The following is an 18508-nucleotide window of genomic DNA, read 5'->3' on the forward strand; positions in this document are numbered from 1 at the left end:
TAGCTTCTGCTAAAACAGCGTGTCTACCTAATACTGCTCCCTCGGTACCGAAGGCTAAGAGTACTTTCTTTCGCTCCTTTCGTCCTTCAGGGAAAGCAAAGGGTTGAGCGTACCCGAAACGCTCACACTTCCAAACACACTAAGCCCAAACCTAAACGGGCCTGGGCTGCCAGTCAGCCTGCTTCCAAAACTGACAAGCCTGCTGCATGACGAGGCAGGCCTCCCTATGGGGGATCCCAGAGTGGAGTGCCGACTTCTAGGGTTTACCCAAGGAATATGGATGCAATTCTGATGCCTGGATACGGGAAGTGGTCACTCGAGGTTACGCCGTATCCTTCAAAAATCGTCTCCCTCATCGATTTTGCCTGACAGACGTCCCTTCGGATCAGGTGAAGGCAAAAACTCTTCATTTGGTGGTATAGTCCCTCCTGGACACAGGAGTGGTAGTACAGGTGCCTCTGGCTCAGAGAGGCAAGGGGTACTATTCTCCGCTATTCCTAGTCCCGAAACCGAATGGGTCCTCATGGCCCATTCTCAGCCTCAAGTCTGAACAAATACGTGAAAGTCTCGTATGGAAACTCTTCGCTCTATTGTTCTGGCATTGGAACCTGGGGATTATATGGTCTCTGTAGACACATACAGGATGCTTACCTGCATATTCCTATTGCAATGTCGCATCAGCAGTACCTGAGGTTTGCTGTTGGCAACCTCCATTACCAATTTCGGGCGTTACCTTTTGGTTTGACCACTACTCCCCGAGTTTTCACCAAGGTCATGGCGGTAATGATGGCTGTACCCTGCCGTCAAGGGGTCAGGATCCTCCCGTATATCTGGACGACTTGATCCTGGCAAATTCCCCAGAAATTCTACCATGTCATCTGAAAATGACGCTCCAGTTTCTGCAAGCCCATGGGTGGCTCATCAACTGGAAGAAATCTTCCTGGCCCCTGTTCAGAGCATGGTGCACCTGGGGGCGTTGTTGGACACTCACAACCAGCGGTGGTTGTTGTCTCAGGAGAAGGTCCTGAAACTTCAGGACAAGATGAGATGCTTCCTGTCTCGTCCGCAAGTGTCTATACATTTGGCGATGCAATTGCTAGGTCTCATGGTGTCTGATTTTGACATGGTGGAGTACGCTCAATTCCATTCCTGCCCTCGGCAGAATCAATTTCTGCAAAGTGGGACGGCCTGCATCACCGGATCAGGTCTCACATGATCTCCTTGTCTCTGGAGGTCCGTCTGTCACTGAGCTGGTGGCTGCAGGACCAACGATTGTGAAGGGGTCGTCCCTTCTGGATCTCCTACTGGGTCCTTCTGACGACAAGTGCCAGTCTGAGAGGTTGGGGCGCGGTGTTGGAGCAACACTCCCTTCAGGGTCGGTGGACCAAGGAGGAGTCTCTCCTCCCGATAAACATTCTAGAACTGCGAGCAGTGTTCAATGCTCTGAACTTGGCCCAGCATTTAATACAGAACAGACCTGTTCAAGCACAATCGGACAACGCCACCACAGTGGTGTACATAAATCAAGGCGGCACTCGAAGCCGAATGAAGTAAGTATCAAGAATTCTTCCGTGGGCAGAATGCCATCTGCCAGCCATATAGGCAGTGTTCATTCCTGGGATCTTCAACTGGGAAGCGGACTACAAACCGGAGAGTGGAGCCTCCATCCAGAAGTTTTTCAACTCCTACTGGACAAGTGGGGCCTCCCAGATGTGTACCTAATGGCGTCTCGACAAAATCACAAGGTTCCGGTCTTCGGAGCAAGGACAAGGGATCCTCAAGCAGCATTTGTGGACGCAATGGCAATTCCATGGAACTTTTGGCTGCCATACGTGTTCCCTCTGGTGTCACTTCTGCCAAGGGTGCTAAGGAAATTCAAGCAAGAAGGGAGGTATCCTACTTCTGATCGCTCCGGCGTGGCCCAGATGGCATTGATTCTCAGACCTTCAGGGTCTATCATTAGAGCATCCTCTTCTGCTTCCACAATGACCAGACCTCCTCGTTCAGGGCTCTTGTGTCTATATCAGGATCTGGCCTGGCTGGCTTTGACTGCATGGCTCTTGAAGCTTCCGTACTGAGGGCCAAAGTTTTTTCTGAGGCGATCATTTAGACTGTTGAAGGCCCATAAGCTGGCTTCTGCCCGGATTTACCATAGGGTCTGGAATTCTTACCTTGCTTGGTGCGAATGTAATCATCATGACGCTTACAAGTTTAGTACGGCCAAACTTTTGGCCTTTCTACAGCAGGGCCTGGACTTGGGCCTCCGTCTGGCCTCCATCAAGGTTCATATTTCTGCCTTGTCGGTTTGGTTTCTGAGAAATTGCCACTCTGCCTGATGTTCATACATTCACCCAGGGTCTGTTACAGATTCAACCTCCCTATGTCCCGCCTGTGGCTCCTTGGGATTTGTCGTGGTTCTGGAGGCATTACAGGAATCTTTTTGAGCCTCTTGAATCTGCAGACTTTAAGTGGCTTTCTCTTAAGGTGGTGTTTCTGCTGGCTATTGCCTCTGCCAGACAATGTTGGATTTGGGTGCCTTGTCTTTTAGGTCTCCCTATCTGATTTTTCACTGTGACCAGGCGGTTCTTAGAACGCTCCCCGGATATCTACCTAAGGTGGTGTCTTCTTTTACTTAATCAGGAGATTGTGGTTCCGGCATTTGCCTCTCCTGAGTTGTTTTCCAAAGAGTGGGCTTTGGATGTGGTACGGGCTCTCCGTATTTATGTGAAGAGAACTGCTTCCATTCGGAAGTCCGATTTCTCTTTGTACTGTTTGGTTTTCACAAATGTGGCTGTCCTGCTAACAAGCAGACCGTGGCCAGATGGTATTAGAATGGTGATTGCACATGCTTATGTACAGGCTGGCCTTCCAGCTCCTGCTACCATCAAAGCCCATTCTACTTGGTCGGTTGGACCTTCTTGGGTGGCCCGCTGTGGTGCGACCCTTGAACAGTTGTGCAAGGCGGCTACGTGGTCCTCCGTGAACACATTCTTAAGGTTCTATGCCTTCAATTCTTCCGCCTCCCAGGATGCTTCCTTTGGACGCCGGGTTCTTGTGCCCACTACAGTGCATCCCCTCCCATCAGGAACTGCTTTAGGACATCCCCAATACCATTTCCTGTGGAGCCCAGTATACCCCTCAGCAGAAAACGAGATTTATGGTAAGAACTTACCGTTGATGAATCTTTCTGCGAGGTACACTGGGCTCCACAGGGCGCCCACCCTGACGCACTTGGCTTCTTTGGGTTGGTATGGCATTGGCTGCTGACACTTTCTCCTGTCGTGAGAATGTGGTGTATGTGGCTACTAACAGTTGTCTTTTGCCTGCTACTGTGTTGGACTGGTTAACAAAAACTGAGCTCCTGTGCACGGAGGTGGGGTTATAGAGGAGGTGCCGCTATGCATTCTGGGAACAGTCAAAGCTTTGAGCCTGTTGGTGCCTCAGATCAAGATCCTACTCTACACCGCAGAAAGATTTAACAACGGTAATTTCTTACCATAAATCTCATTTTTGTTTTGTTTCTGCGACTTTGCTGTAAAGTACAGTATCTGCACTTCACTCATTCTCACCCAGGGATCCATAACCAAGTCAATTGGTTCAAAATAAATCCTGAGCTTCTGCCCATTAGCAGTGATTTTGCCTATTCCAGAGCAAGCAGAGCTTAACCATGAATGTTTTACTCAAATTTAATTGGGAAAGTAACAAGTTTATACTTTGTGGCTCATTAGGTAGGCAATAAGTGCAGTGAGTACTAAATGTTTTTATTTTCTCTGCAGAGCATTCATCAGAGGTAACTGCAGATGGGGTCCAAATTGCAGGTTCTCCCATGAAAAGAGATCGGCTCCACTCTGCCGCCATTATCAGAATGGATTTTGTTTTTATGGAGACAAGTGCAGGTAGTCTGTTTTTGAAGACTCATTAGTATAATTTAATTCATGTGGCTGGTATCAATGTTATGTTTCCTGTATTGTAATGTTTACTGCTAAACCTTGGGACTGCCTGTTATCAAATAAAAAAGTGTTTGTTTCTTAGGTGCATCTGGTAATAAGGTGACAGTGTTTAGGGTATATCCAATTGATGTTGGATCCTTTCTGAAGGAAAGGAACCAACTTTTCAGTATTCAATTCTCTGCCAAATCTGACAGGATTTGGCCGTTCTCAACAATGGCAATCCAACTTTTTAAAGTCTGATTGACATTGTCGGAAACGGGGATAAAACCTGTCGGATTTGGCCGTGAATCCGACATAACACGTGGATCCGCGGCTAATCCCAGATCCACGTGTTTTTCGACAAGTCTGAATTGCCGACCTGTCAGAAAAACGGGAGGACTATTGAATAGGTCTGAATAGTTTCAGACCTAAAAAAGTCGGAAACTGCCGTGTTTCCAACATGACGGCAGTTCCGACTACAATTGAATACACCCCATAGTAATAGTGAACAGCCGTCAATCTTCAATTTAATGTATTAATTGAGCTGCAAAGACACTGAGTGGCAATATCTAATTAGCCACTTGGAAGTAAAAAGTGTTGAAATCAAAAGTGAATAGTTTCTATAAAGTCATAGTAAGTGACAGCGGGGCAGATGTATTAACCTGGAGAAGGGATAAAGAAGTGATAAACCAGTGATAAGTGCAAGGTGATAACGCACCAACCAATCATTGCGGATTTGAAAAATAACAGGAGCTGACTAGTGCGTTATCACCCTGCACTTATCACTGCTTTCACTTCTTTATCCCTTCTCCAGGCTTAATAAATCTTCCCAAAGTTACTAATCAGATTGTGAAGATTTAGCAAAGTTTGATAGTGATTTGCAGAGCTACACAGAGCAAAGACTGAACAGGTGCTGCTGGCACTGATTATTAAAGCAAGCTTTTACCACTTTCAAACAGAAAAGTCTCTAAATCCCGGGTTGTTTTGCCAATCTCAGCCAGGCCCCCCTTTTCACACAGAAGCAATTTACCAGGTGAAGCGGCTCTACCCGGTTATTTTACCGATCAACTCTGGTATTACTCCTCTGTGAAGGGCCCTGGTAATTTTGACCCAGGTTGACCTTTGCACACAGAAAAAGGACTGATCAGCAAATTACAGAATAAATAAGCTTGTTCCAGTAAATTGCTTTTCAATGTGGAAGGTGTATTACTGCGCCTTAAAGACACTGAGCAGAGATCTATTTATCTTTTCACACAGAAACAATATATGTGTATCTAGATGTTTATTTAGAGAGATGCAATCAGTTTGCCTGCTGTCGAGATCCCAACAGTCAGGATAATGACGATGGAATCGCGGCGCACAGGGGCTATTGACACGTGTGTGTGTGTGTGTGTCCATGACACCCATGGGGGGACATTTACTAAGCAGTGATAAGAGTGGAGAAGTGAGCCAGTGGAGAAGTTGGCCATGGCAACCAATCGGCACTGAAGTAACAGCTATAATATACTATAACATCTATAATATACTATGTATATATAAAATTATACAGAGCTGCTGATTGGTTGGTGGAGCATCTTCTCCACTGGCTCACTTCTCCACTTTTCACTGCTTAGTAAATGTCCCCCATAGAGAGTTCGCAAGGTCAATCTTAGCTCTTGCCCTGCTGCTGGCATTCTGTCCGGCAGGATGCTGCTATCGGGATCTTGACAGCCGGCATCTCGCCTGCTGGCAAATACTATGTATTCCTATGTAGAATGTCATAAATCCCTTTATATTCAGCATGTAACACATGGGCAGATGTATTACGTATGGCGAAGGCATAAAGAAGTGATAAGGCGGTGATATGTGCAAGGTAACACAACAGCCAATCAGCTCATAACTGTCAATTTACATATTTCAGCTGATTGGCTGGTGCGTTATCACCTTGCACTTATCACCACTTTATCACTTTTTTATGCCTTCTCCAGGCTTAATACATCTGCCCCACAGTTACTATTCAAAGTGAGGATTCAGCTGTGATAGCGATTTGTACTGCTATATACTGACTGAAGGTTGTTAATCATTATACTAGGATTAATAATTCCATTGAGTTAATTTTGGCACCATTGTAAAGAATTGAAAACAATCCTGGAACAGCCTAATTGTAAATTGTTTGTTTAATAGAGAAGAAGTCTGTATGTATTGACTATAGGAATTCCTTACATAATGTTGAACCGCAAACTAAATAAATTTTAGCTGTATAATTACACTAATATAAATGACTCCTCACACTGTTGATCCTGACGGTATAGGAATTAATGATGATCTGTACATTCTTACTAATGTCTATATGATATACTGATGGTGTAACGGTTACTGCCAAACAGCACTCAGGTCATTGGTTGAATCCCAACATGGCCCTAACTGTGTGATGTTTATATATTCTTCCCGTTCTGGTGTTGGTTTCCTCTGTGTACTCCGGTTTTCTCTCACAATCCAAAAATATACTGATGTGTTAATTTTGTTGGAAGCCAATTACCCTGTGTGTGTACATGTGCAATATTGTGCAAAAGTTTTAGCCAGTTATGGAAAAAATGCTGCAAAGTAAGTGCTTATAGAACTAGAAATTTTAATTTTATTTCTCTTACGTCCTAGAGGATGCTGGGGTCTCTTTTAGCACCATGGGGTATAGACTGTTCCGCAGGAGCCTTCGGCACTTTAAGACTTTTCAACAATGTGAACTGGCTCCTCCCTCTATGCCCCTCCTCCAGACCTCAGTTTAGAAAATGTGCCCAGGAGACTGGATGCACACTAGTGGAGCTCTACAGAGCTTTGCTGGAAAAGACTGTTAGGTTTTTTTATTTTACATGGAAGCTGTTGGCAACAGCTTTCCTGCTTTGTGGGACTTAGGGGGGGAAGTAGGAACCAACTTCTCAATTAGTTAATGGTTCTGCTTCCGCCGACAGGACACCATTAGCTCCTGAAGGGTACTGAACACAGCCCAAGCCTGGCCAGCGTTCACTCCCACAGCACTGCCGCCACCCCCTAACAGAGCTAGAAGTCAGAAGGCTGGTGAGTATATTACCGGAGTCCTGCAGAGAGGGGATCCTCCGGTCATTGTTGGCGGCATACAGGTACACGCGCATACAGGTACACGTCGTGTTATAAAACCTTACTCTTACTGGCAGAAAGGGTACATACATGTACAGCCGCTGATGTGCCATCCCCAGACAGTATAAATATTACACTGCTGAGGCTGAAGGGCAGGGCTTCTCCTCAGACTTGCCAGAACACTCAGTGTGTGCCATTTTCTCCTGCAGAAACTCCAGTGTGAAGCTCCTGAACGCTGTTTCTCCTCATGACAACGCTGATACAAGTACAGGGTGTTATAGAAGGGTCAGAGAGTGTTCATTATAATTAGGTCTGTGAGCCTATTATTGGTATATGCGCTGTAATTGGGTAATATTTCCACAATTCACAATAAGGCGCAGTGTGTGGACTGGCAAGTCCCCTCTGTGTCTGACAGACTTTAGTGTGGGTCTGTCCCCAATAGCTCTCCTGTGTGATAGGGGGAGGGGGGGTGTATGTGTGTGTGTACAAGTGTGTAACATGTCAGACATTGGGGAGGGTTCTTTCCAGGAAGAACCCATTTTAGATACACAAGAGGGTAATGTGGTGGCCCTTCCCTCTCAGAAGGAGCCGGAGTGGGTGAGAATGTTGCAAAAGAATGTCAATGCTTGTAAAGAAATTCTGAGTCTGAACAGACTAAATATTGGAGGCAGTCTGTGGAGGATGTACGGTTTACTGACCCCTCCATATCATCCACTCTGGTCCCATCCAGTTCCCAGAAAAGGTCTCTGGCCCAGATAATGCAAGGGGACACAGATTCCGACTCTGACATCCACACTGAGGATTTGAGAGGGGTAGACCACAAATTAGCCAAAAGCATACAATGTATGATAGTTCCTATAAAGGAAGTGTTGGAGTTTCTTGAAACAACACTGGTCCCAGAGGAAAAGGATTATTTTAAATTAAATAAAAAGCAGGTTGTGATTTTAACTCCTTCAAAGGATTTTAATGCATTCTTTGAAGATTCCTGGGCTAACCCTGAAGAAATTTACCCTTCCCAGACGGATACGTGTAGCGTACCCTTTCCCTGAGGAAGACGGGCACAAATGGGAGACACTCCCAATGATAGACACCTCAGTTTCTCAGCTGTCTAAGAAAATAGTTTTGCCTGCCCCTGGTTCAGCCCCCTTAAAAGATCCAGCTGACCGTAAGTTAGAAACAACCCTAAAATCCATATATACGGCTAACAGAATGGTGCTCAGGCCCACCATTGCTTGTGCGTGGGGTAGGTAACGCTGTGGGAAAAATAGTCTGACAACTTGCTTGTTAACATAGACACAGTTGACAGGGATGAAATAGTCCTAACTATCAAAGCCATATCAAAGATGCTGCAGGTTACTTAGTTGAAGCTATGAAGGATTTTGGGTTGCTGAATTCAAGATCCTCTGCTATGGTGATTTCAGCCCACAGGGCGCTGTGGATCCGCCAATGGAATGCTGATGCGGAATCAAAAAAGAATATTGAGGCGCTTCCTTACAATGGAGAAGCCCTCTTTGGAGACTAGCTGGATGCCATGATTTCAACAACTATATCAGGCAAGTCAGCATTTCTACCTTCCACAGCTGCTCCACCTAGGAAAGGATTTAATTCTCATAAGATCCAATCCTTTCGGCCCAAAAAGGCAAGGGGTACCCCCTTCTTCGCAGGAAGAGGTAAAAAAAATCTACAACACCATCAGGCTTGCAGGAGCAGAAGTCAACAGCTACTTCTGCTAAAACCTCAGCATGACGCTGGGGCTCACCTGCGGGAGTACGATCGGGTGGGGGCACGTCTAATGTTTTTCAGCGAGGTATGGGTTCACTCAGAACTGGATCCTTGGGTATTGCAGATAGTATCCTAAGGGTACAAATTGGAATTTCAGGACCTTCCCCATGCCAATTTTTCAAATCAGCCTTACCAGCTTCTGTTCAGGACAGAGCAAAAGTGCTGAACGCAATACAGAATTTATGTCAAGACAACGTAATTTTCTTAGTTCCTGTGTCACGACAGGAAAAAGGGTTTTATTCAAGCCTGTTTGTAGTGCCGAAACTGGATGGCTCGGTCAGACCGATTTTAAACCTGAAGACTCTGAACCAGACTCTGAACCTTTATTTGATAAGGTTCAAATTCAAGATGGAATCCCTGAGAGCGGTGGTCTCCAACTTGGAGGAAAAGAAATTTCTGGTATCAATGGACATCAAAGATGCTTATTTACATGTTCCCATTTACCCACCGCATCAGGCATACCTGAGGTTTGTGGTGCAGGACTGCCACTATCCGTTCCAAACATTGCCTTTCGGGCTCTCCACGGCTCTGAGAATATTCACCAAGGTGATGGCGGAGATGGTTCTTCTTCGCAAGAAAGGAGTCAGTCATCCCATACTTGGACGATCTCCTCATAAAAGTGAGATCCAGGGAGAACTTAGTGCAGAACATTGCACTCTCCCTGACGGTGCTTCAACAGCACGGTTGGATCATAAACCTTCCAAAATCACAATTGGAACCCACAATGAGGTTATCTCTGGGAGTGATATTGGGCATGGAAGCACAGAAAGTATTCTTACAGGTGGAAAAGGCTCTGGAGATCCAGAGGATGGTCAAACAAGTTTTAAAACCAGCATGCGTATCAATTAATCAGTGCATCCGTCTGCTGGGGAAGATGGTAGCGGCCTACGGGGGCTCTACAATTTGGCCGATTCCGCGCCAGGGTGTTCCAATGGGCCTACTGGACAAGTGGTCCGGATCGCACCTACACATGCACCGGAGGATAATCCCGTCAACAAAAGCCAGTATTTCACTCTTGTGGTGGCTTCAAAGTCTAACCTCCTGTAGGGACACAGGTTCGGGATTCAGACTTGGATCCTGGTGACCATAGATGCAAGCCTCCGAGGTTGGGGAGCAGTCACACAAGGGGAAAGCTTCCAAGGACGATGGTCAAGTCAAGAAGTACTCCTTCGCATATACATTCTGGAATTGAGAGCTGTGTACAACAGCCTTCATCAAGCGGCACACCTTCAAGGTCATCCCATACAGATCCAGTCAGACAATGTAATGGCAGTAGCTTACATAAACTGCCAGGGCGGAACAAAAAGAGTGGCAATGGCAGAGGTGACATATACTCCTCTGGGCAGAAAGACATGTAAAAGCTCTGTCGGCAATTTTCATTCCGGGAGTGGACAACTGGGAAGCAGACTTCCTCAGCAGGCACTATCTCCATCCAGGAGAATGGGGCCTCCACACAGAAGTCTTTGCAGAGGTAGCAGATCGTTGGGGTGTTCCTCAAGTAGATATGATGGCATCATGTCTCAACAAGAAGCTTCAGAAATAGTTTCAGGTCGAGAGACCCACAAGCAATAGCAATGGACGCACTTAGTGGAACTGGAGGGAACAGATACACCGACAAATACCCACTGGGTCACAAATACCAAAAATTCTCAAGATCATCAGAAGAACAAGGGTTTGAGAAATTCTCATTGCTCCAGACTGGCCAAGGAGGGCTTGGTATCCAGATCTTCAGGCGTTATTATTGGTAGATCCTCAGCCTCTTCCTCTTCATGAGGACCTGCTTCAGCAGGGGCCGTTTGTTTATCAAGAGTTACCGTGGCTGCGTTTGACGGCATGGCTGTTGAGCGCCAGATCCTAGCCCGTAAGGGTATCCCAATGAAGTCATTCCCACACTTATTCTGGCCAGGAAAGGGGTAATGCCCAAACATTTTCTACGTATTTGGAGAATGTTTATCTTGGTGTGAATCCAAGAAGTCTCCTGTGGTGGAGTTTAAATTAGGACGTCTTCTCCTATTTCTACAGGTGGGTGTGGATGCTGGCTTGAGATTAGGGTCTATCAAGGTCCAAATTTCAGCGTTGTCCATTTTCTTTGAGAAGTAGTTGGCTTCCCTTCCTGAGGTCCAGACGTTCGTGAAGGGGGTTCTGCGCATCCAACCTCCCTTTGTGCCTCCTGCGGCGCCATGGGATTTTAATGTGGTGTTGCAGTTCCTTAAATCGGACTGGTTTGAACCTCTACAAGAGGTAGAGTTTAAGTTTTTCACTTGGAAAGTGGTCATGCTGTTGGCCTTGGCCTCAGGCAGACGTGTGTCTGAATTAGGGGCTCTGTCACACAAGAGTCCTTATTTGATTTTTCATGAAGATAGAGCTGAGCTGCGGACGCGTCAGCATTTTCTTACAAAGGTTGTGTCTTATTTCCATATCAACCAACCTGTGGTGGTGCCAGTGGCTTCTGACATCTTAACCGTTTCAAAGTCCTTTGATGTCGTCAGAGCGTTGAGGACTTATGTTGCAAGAATGGCTCGGATAAGGAATACAGAATCTTTGTTTGTCCTCTAGGATCCCAACAAGATTGGGGGTCCTACTTCTAAGCAGACTATTGCGCGCTGGATCAGCAGTACCATTCAGCACGCTTATTCCACGGCAGGATTGCTGTTACCGAGTTCGGTAAAGGCCCGCTCTAAAAGGAAAGTGGGTTCTTCCTGGGCGGCTTCCCCGGGTGTCTCGGCGTTGCAAATTTGCAGAGCAGCTACTTGGTCAGGGGCAAACAAGTTTGCTAAGTTTTACAGGTTTGACACCTTGGCTGCTGACAACCTTCAGTTTGGTCAGTCAGCACTGCAGGAACATTAGCACTTTCTCGCCCGTACTGGGAGCTTTGGTACATCCCCATGGTACTAAAAGGGACCCCAGCATCCTCTAGGACAGAAGAGAAAATAGGATTTTAATTACCTACCGGTAAATCCTTTTCTCGTAGTCTGTAGAAGATGCTGGGCGCCTGCCCAGTGCTCATTTTTCCTGCAAATTACGTTTTCTTTTTACACAGGTTCTCCTGTGTTAAGTTGTTCACAGCAGTTGCTGTGGCGTTATGCATGCACGTTTGCATGGGTTATGTTAAAGGCCATGTTAGGCGACATGTTTTGTATGGTGTGAGCTGGTGTGAATCTCGCCACTAGTTTAATGTAAATTCTTCTCTCGAAGATGTCTGTCTCCTCGGGCACAGTTCCTATACTGAGGTCTGGAGGAGGGGCATAGAGGGAGGAGCCAGTTCACACTATTGAAATGTCTTAAAGTGCCGAAGGCTCCTGCGGAACAGTCTATACCCCATGGTACTAAAATGGACCCCAGCATCCTCTACGGACTACAAGAAATGGATTTACCGGTAGGTAATTAAAATCCTATTTTTTGAGTTACCTAAATGCAAAGTTAATGAACATTAGAGAAATGAAATCAATATTTGATGTGACCACCCTGCCTTCAAAACAGCATCAATTATTTTAAGTAATATACAGCACAATTGTTGGAGGAACTCACACATTCCCTTGGACTTTTAATATTGTTTATTTAACTGGTCTCTAAGACTTTTTCTCTTACATCCTAGAGGATGCTGGGGTCCACATTAGTACCATGCGGTATAGACTGGTCCACCAGGAGCCATTGTCACTTTAAGAGTTTGAGGGTGTGGGCTGGCTCCTCCCTTTATGCCCCTCCTACCAGACTCAGTTTAGAAAATGTGCCCTTGGGAGCTGGTCACAGTTAGGGGAGCTCTACAGAGCTTCTTTAGTAAAAGTTTATTTTAGAGTTTATTAATTTTCAGGGAGGCTGCTGTCAACAGCCTCCTTGCAGCGAGGGACTGAGAGGGGGAGCAGTGTCTGCCCTGCGGGGTCTGAGCCACGGTCTCCCCTGACTGGACACTGAGCTACAGAGGGGTCTGATCGTTCTCCGCCACAGGGGACCGCTCGCCCCAGCAGCATGCCGCCAACCCCTTACAGAGCTGAAGTGGTGAGTGAGACACGACGAGGGCCGGTGTGAAGATTGCGGCAGCGGGGAGGGAACGCAGTGTTCACCGCTCCTGGGAACGCTCAGCAGCGCTGTGAGGGGCGCCCTGGGCCAGCGCTTACTCCCTACACTGGTCCAGAAGCCTGTCGGGGTCCTGGGATCTCAGCCAGCACTATATTTCCTCAGGCCAGTATAATCCTTGAAGTGCGGGAAGACGGCGCCATAAGGGGGCGGAGCTTCTTCTCAGAGCAGACTCAGCAGCGTTTCAACGCCATTTTCCTGTTTTGCACAGCCCTGAGAAGAACAGGTCCCTCCACAGTAATTCCAGCTATCTGTGAACAGTACCAGTGGGTTGTAAAAGAGGGGGGGAGGGGGCTGTAATACTACTGTGTGTCCTATTAAGGTGCACAGTCAGTGCTGACAAGGGGTCTCCCTTTGATAAAAATGCTGTGTGTATTGGATGGCTCCCTTCTCTGTCTCTCTTGCCATTCTTGGGGGGAGGGGGGGGGACTTTCTGCCCTCACCGTTGTGTAGAGTTTGGTGTCCGTTAGCGATGTCCAGGGACACTATCATATGTTGCAGAGGATTTATCCTCCCAGGATGATCCAATTCCATGTAATCAGGATAGCACTGGTTTAGCACAGATTCCAGCAAGGGAACCGGAGTGGTTTTCTTTTATCAAATCTTGGATTTCTCAGATTTCTGACAGGGTTGCAAGTAATGAATCTGCAACCCAGGTATTATAGAGCTCTATGGCAGTTTGGCCCGTTTCTGGTACCTCAGGACGCACCGCTATATACCCCCATAAGCGTGCGCTTGTGCATGTCACACAAGACGACACTGATACCGATTCTGACACAGATGGTGATGGGGATGTGTTGCGGGGGTCCGCATCTCTTGCAAAGTGGGTGCAATTGTTGATAGAGGCTAACAGGGATGTTGAATGTTAATGATACCACACCTGAGCAGGTTGAGGAGGCCTTTTTCACTGAAAATAAAAAAAACTTGCTAACCTTCCCTGTGTCAAAGAAATTGAATGCTATATTTGAAAAAGCATGGGAAAACCCTGAGAAAAAATTCCAGGTCGCTTAACGGGTCCAGGTGACGTTTCCCTTCCTTGAGGAGGATAGAAAAAAAATGTGAAAACCTGCCGATTGTTGACGCATCTGTGTCCAGACTCTCAAAGAAGGTGGTTTTGCCTGTTCCAGGATCTACCGCCTTAAAGGAGCCGGCTGATAGAAAAATTAACACACTTAAATCAATGTACACTGCTTCAGGTGCCATATTACGTCCCACTATTGCTACGGCATGGATTGCAAAGGCAATAGTAAAGTGGTCTGCTACCTTACATGAGGATTTGGATACAATGGACAGGGATGATATTGCATTATATTTACGCAACATACATGATTCTGCAGGTTTTATGGTAGAATCAATGAAAGACCTGGGTTCCATGGCTGCGGGAATCTGTCTGCTTCAGCTCGTCGGGGACTTTGGCTGCGCCAGTGGTCGGCCGAGGTGGAATCCAGAAAGTGGGGAGTTCCTACCCTATACAGGTCAGGCTCTCTTTGCGGAAGCTCTAGACGCGTGGATATCCACAGCTACAGCGGGTAAGTCTCCGTTTCTTCCCTCAGCAGCACCTGCTCCGAAGAAATCCTTCTCTTCGTCTGCAACGCAGTCCTTTCGGCCAAACAAGCCTAGAAAGGCCAGACCGTCCAATACCTTCTTCAGGGGAGGTCGTGTCAAGTCCAAGAAGCCTGCCGCTACAGGTTCCCAGGAACAAAAGCCTGCTTCAGGTACGCCAAAGCCCTCCGCATGACAGTGGACTGCACAGCCTGGAGGTGGGGCCGGTGGGAGCGAGACTCAGACACTTCAGTCACGTCTGAGTATCGTCCGACCTGGATCCCTGGTAATGTATCCCAAGGATACAGGCTAGTATTTCAAAGTCTTCCCCCTCATTGTTTTTTGAAATCAGGCTTGCCAACTCTGTTGGCAGACAGCACTGTACTACAAGAAGTTGGTGGAGGCACAGGTCATTGTGCCAGTACCACCTCAAATGCAAAACAAAGATTACTATACAAACCATTTTGTGGTACCGAAACCGGATGGTTCGTCAGGCCCATTCTGAAGCTAAAATCATTGAACCCCTTTCTAAAGGAGTTCAAGATGGAGTCTCTCAGGGCGGTGATATCTGGTCTGGAAGAGGGGGATTTCCTGGTATCAGTGGATATCAAGGATGCGTACCTCCACATTCCGATCTGGCTGCCGCATCAGGCTTATCTCCGTTTCGCATTGCTGGACTGTCCTTTCTGGTTCCAGGCCCTGCCATTTGGCCTCTCCACAGCACCAAGGGTGTTTACCAAGGTGATGGCAGAAATGATCTCCTCCGCAACCAAGGGGTGAACATCATTCCATATCTGGACGATCTGCTGATAAAGGCATCGTCCAAGGAGAAGCTGCTGCATTCCATTGTTCTAACATGCCTCCTCAAGATTCATGGGTTGATTCTGAACCTTCCAAAGTCACATTTGGAACCACCCCCAGAGGTTGTAATTTCTGGGAATGACCCTGCACACACAAGTGCAGAAGGTGTTTCTTTTGGAGGAAAAGGCGTTGGTGATAAACTATGGTCTGGGATGTCCTGAAGCCAGCCTGGGTATTGGTTCATCAATGCATTTGCCTGTTGGGAAAGATGGTGGCCTCTTACGAGGCTCTCCAGTACGGGAGGTTCCACCCTTGGACCTTCCAACTGGATCTTCTGGACAAGTGGTCGGGATCTCATCTTCACATGCACCACAGAATTCGTCTGTCGCCGAGGGCCAGGATTTCGCTCCTTTGGTTACAATTACCTCGCCTTCTGGAGGGCCACAGGTTCAGGATTCAGTATTGGGTCCTTCTAACCACGGATGCGAGCCTTCGGGGCTGGGGAGCGGTCACTCAAGGAGTAACCTTCCAAGGTCGGTGGTCAAGCTTGGAAGCCGGCCTGCCCATCAACATGCTGGAACTAAGAGCAGTCTACAACGGTCTTCAGGCGGCCCCTCTTCTAAGAAATCGGGCCATTCAAGTGCAGTTGGACAATGTAACAGCAGTGGCTTACATAAACCAACAGGGCGGAACAAAGAGCAGAGCTGCAATGGCAGAGGTAACCAGAATCATCCTCTGGGCAGAAAAGCACGCGTTTGCGCGGTCGGCAATCTTCATTCCTGGAGTAGACAACTGTGAAGCAGACTTCCTCAGAAGGACACTCTCTCCATCCAGGGGAGTGGGCTTTCCATCCGGAGGTGTTCAGGGAGGTAACAGATCTTTGGGGTGTACCCCATATCGACATGATGACCTCTCCTCTCAACAAGAAGCTTCGGCGGTGTTCCAGGTCGAGGGACCCGCAAACTGTGGCGGTGGATGGCCTAGTGACTCTGTGGGTGTTCCAGTTGGTGTACGTGTTTCCTCCACTTCCACTCATTCCAAGGGTTCTAAAACTCATAAGAACAAGAGTTCAGGCGATCCTCATTGCTCCGGACTGGCCAAGAAGGGCTTGGTACGCGGATCTTCTGGATCTACTGCAAAAAGAGCCTAGGCCTCTTCCTCTTCTGGAGGACCTACTGCAGCAGGTGTCGTTTGCCTTTCAAGACTTACCGCGGCTACGTTTGAGGGCATGGAAGTTGAACGCCTGATACTAGCTCGGAAGGGCATTCTGAACAAGGTTATTCCTAACCTGATACAGGCTAGGAAAGGAATGATGTCTAAACATTACCATTGAAGTTTCAACTAGGACTGTTTCTCCTCTTCCTACAAGCTGGTGTGGATATGTGCCTAAAGTTGGGATCTGTGAAGGTCCAGATTTCGCCCCTATCTGTTTTCTTCCAAAAACAATTGGCTGCCCTCTCTGAGGATCAGACCTTTTGGAAGGGAGTTCTGCCCATCCAGCCTCCCTTTGTACCGCCTACGGTGCCTTGGGACCTTATTGGACAACGTAACAGTGGCTTACATAAACCGACAGGGCGAAATGAAGAGCAGAGCAGCAATGTCAGAGGTGACGAGAATACTCCTCTGGACAGAAAAAACGCATTGGTGCGGTCAGCCATCTTCATTCCGGGAGTACACAACTGGGAAGCAAACTTCCTCAGCAGACACGATCTCCATCCAGGGGAGTGGGGTCTCCATCCAGAGGTGTTTAAGGAAATAACAGACCTTTGGGGATTACCCCAAATAGACATGATGGCCTCTTGACTCAAGAAGAAGCTTCGGTGTTATTCCAGGTCGAGGGACCAACAGGCAGTGGCAGTGGACGCCCTGGTGTCTCTGTGGGTGTTCCAGTCAGTGTACATGTTTCCACCACTCCCACTCATCCCAAGAATCCTAAAGCTCATAAGGAAAACACTGGTTCAAGCGATCCTCATTGCCCCAGATTGGCCAAGAAGGGCTTAGTACGCGGACCTTCTGAATCTACTGCAAGAATAGCCGAGGCCTCTTCCTCTTCGGGAGGACCTGCTGCAGCAGGGGTCGTTTGTCCATCAAGACTTACCGCGGCTACGTTTGAGGGCATGGAGGTTGAACGCCTGATACTTGCTCGGAAGGGTATTCCGAAGAAGGTAATTCCTATCCTAATACAGGCTAGGAAAGGGGTAACGTCTAAACATTACCGTCGTATTTGGACGAAATATGTCTCGGTGTGAATCCAAGAAGTTTCCTACAGTGGAGTTTCAACTAGGATGTTTCTGCCTCTTCCTGCAAGCAGGTGTGGATATGGGCCTGAGGTTAGGCTCTGTGAAGGTCCAGATTTCGGGCCTATCCATTTTCTTTCAGAAACAATTGACTGCCCTCCTTGAGTTTCAGACTTTTTTGAAGGGAGTTCTGCACATCCAACCTCCTTTTGTACCGCCTTGGGACCTTAATGTGGTGTTGCAGTTCCTCCAGTCAGATTGGTTTGAGCCTCTAATAGAGGCTGAGGTGAAGTTTCTTACATGGAAAGCAGTCACGTTGTTGGCCTTAGTTTCTGCTAGACGCGTGTCCGAATATGGGGCTTTATCCTGTTAAAGCCCTTAATTGATCTTCCATGAAGATAGAGCTGAGCTCCGGACAAGTCAGCAGTTTCTTCCAAAGGTTGTGTTGGCATTTCATATCAACCAACCTATTGTGGTGCCAGTGGCTACTGACTCCTCCATTTCATCAGTCCTTGGATGTCGTAAGGGCTCTGAAGATATATGTGAAGAGGACTTCTCGTCACAGAAGGTCGGACTCTGTTTGTCGGTGTCCTGCTTCTAAGCAGACTATTTCTCGCTGGATTCGGTTCACCATCCAGCATGCTTCTACGGCTGGACTGCTATGTCCAAAATCTGTTAAGGCCCACTCTACTCGTAAGGTGGGGTCTTCCTGGGTGGTTGCCCTGGGTGTGTCGGCATTGCAACTTTGCCGAGCTGATACTTGGTCTTGGTTGAACACATTTGCAAAGTTTTACAAGTTTGATACTTTGGCCTCTGATGATCTGGTTCAGTCAATCAGTTCTGCAGGAGCCCCCGCACTCTCCCTCCCGTTCTGGAAGCTTTGGTACATCCCCATGGTACTAATGTGGACCCCAGCATCCTCTAGGACTTAAGAGAAAATAGGATTTTGGTTACCTACCGGTAAATCCTTTTCCCTAGTCCTTAGAGCAGGCCTGGCCAACCTGTGGCTCTCCAGATGTTGTGAAACTACACATCCCAGCATGCCCTGCAATG

At 47.4% G+C, this 18508-nt stretch overlaps 1 protein-coding gene across 2 annotated transcripts in view; it reads left to right on the forward strand.

The window, feature by feature from the left end:
- Positions 1–18508, forward strand: part of LOC135041287 (E3 ubiquitin-protein ligase makorin-2-like) — a 315422-nt gene that overhangs the window by 42328 nt on the left and 254586 nt on the right. The window contains exon 2 of one of the 2 annotated variants that reach the window (XM_063954926.1): positions 3777–3896. The exons of the other annotated variant lie outside the window; for it this stretch is intronic. Coding sequence (XP_063810996.1) covers positions 3777–3896 — 120 coding nt within the window. The remainder of the gene's footprint in view (positions 1–3776; positions 3897–18508) is intronic. 2 annotated transcript variants of the gene reach the window in all.

This window comes from Pseudophryne corroboree, chromosome 2 (genome assembly GCF_028390025.1).
Source record: "Pseudophryne corroboree isolate aPseCor3 chromosome 2, aPseCor3.hap2, whole genome shotgun sequence".
Taxonomy (NCBI): domain Eukaryota; kingdom Metazoa; phylum Chordata; class Amphibia; order Anura; family Myobatrachidae; genus Pseudophryne; species Pseudophryne corroboree.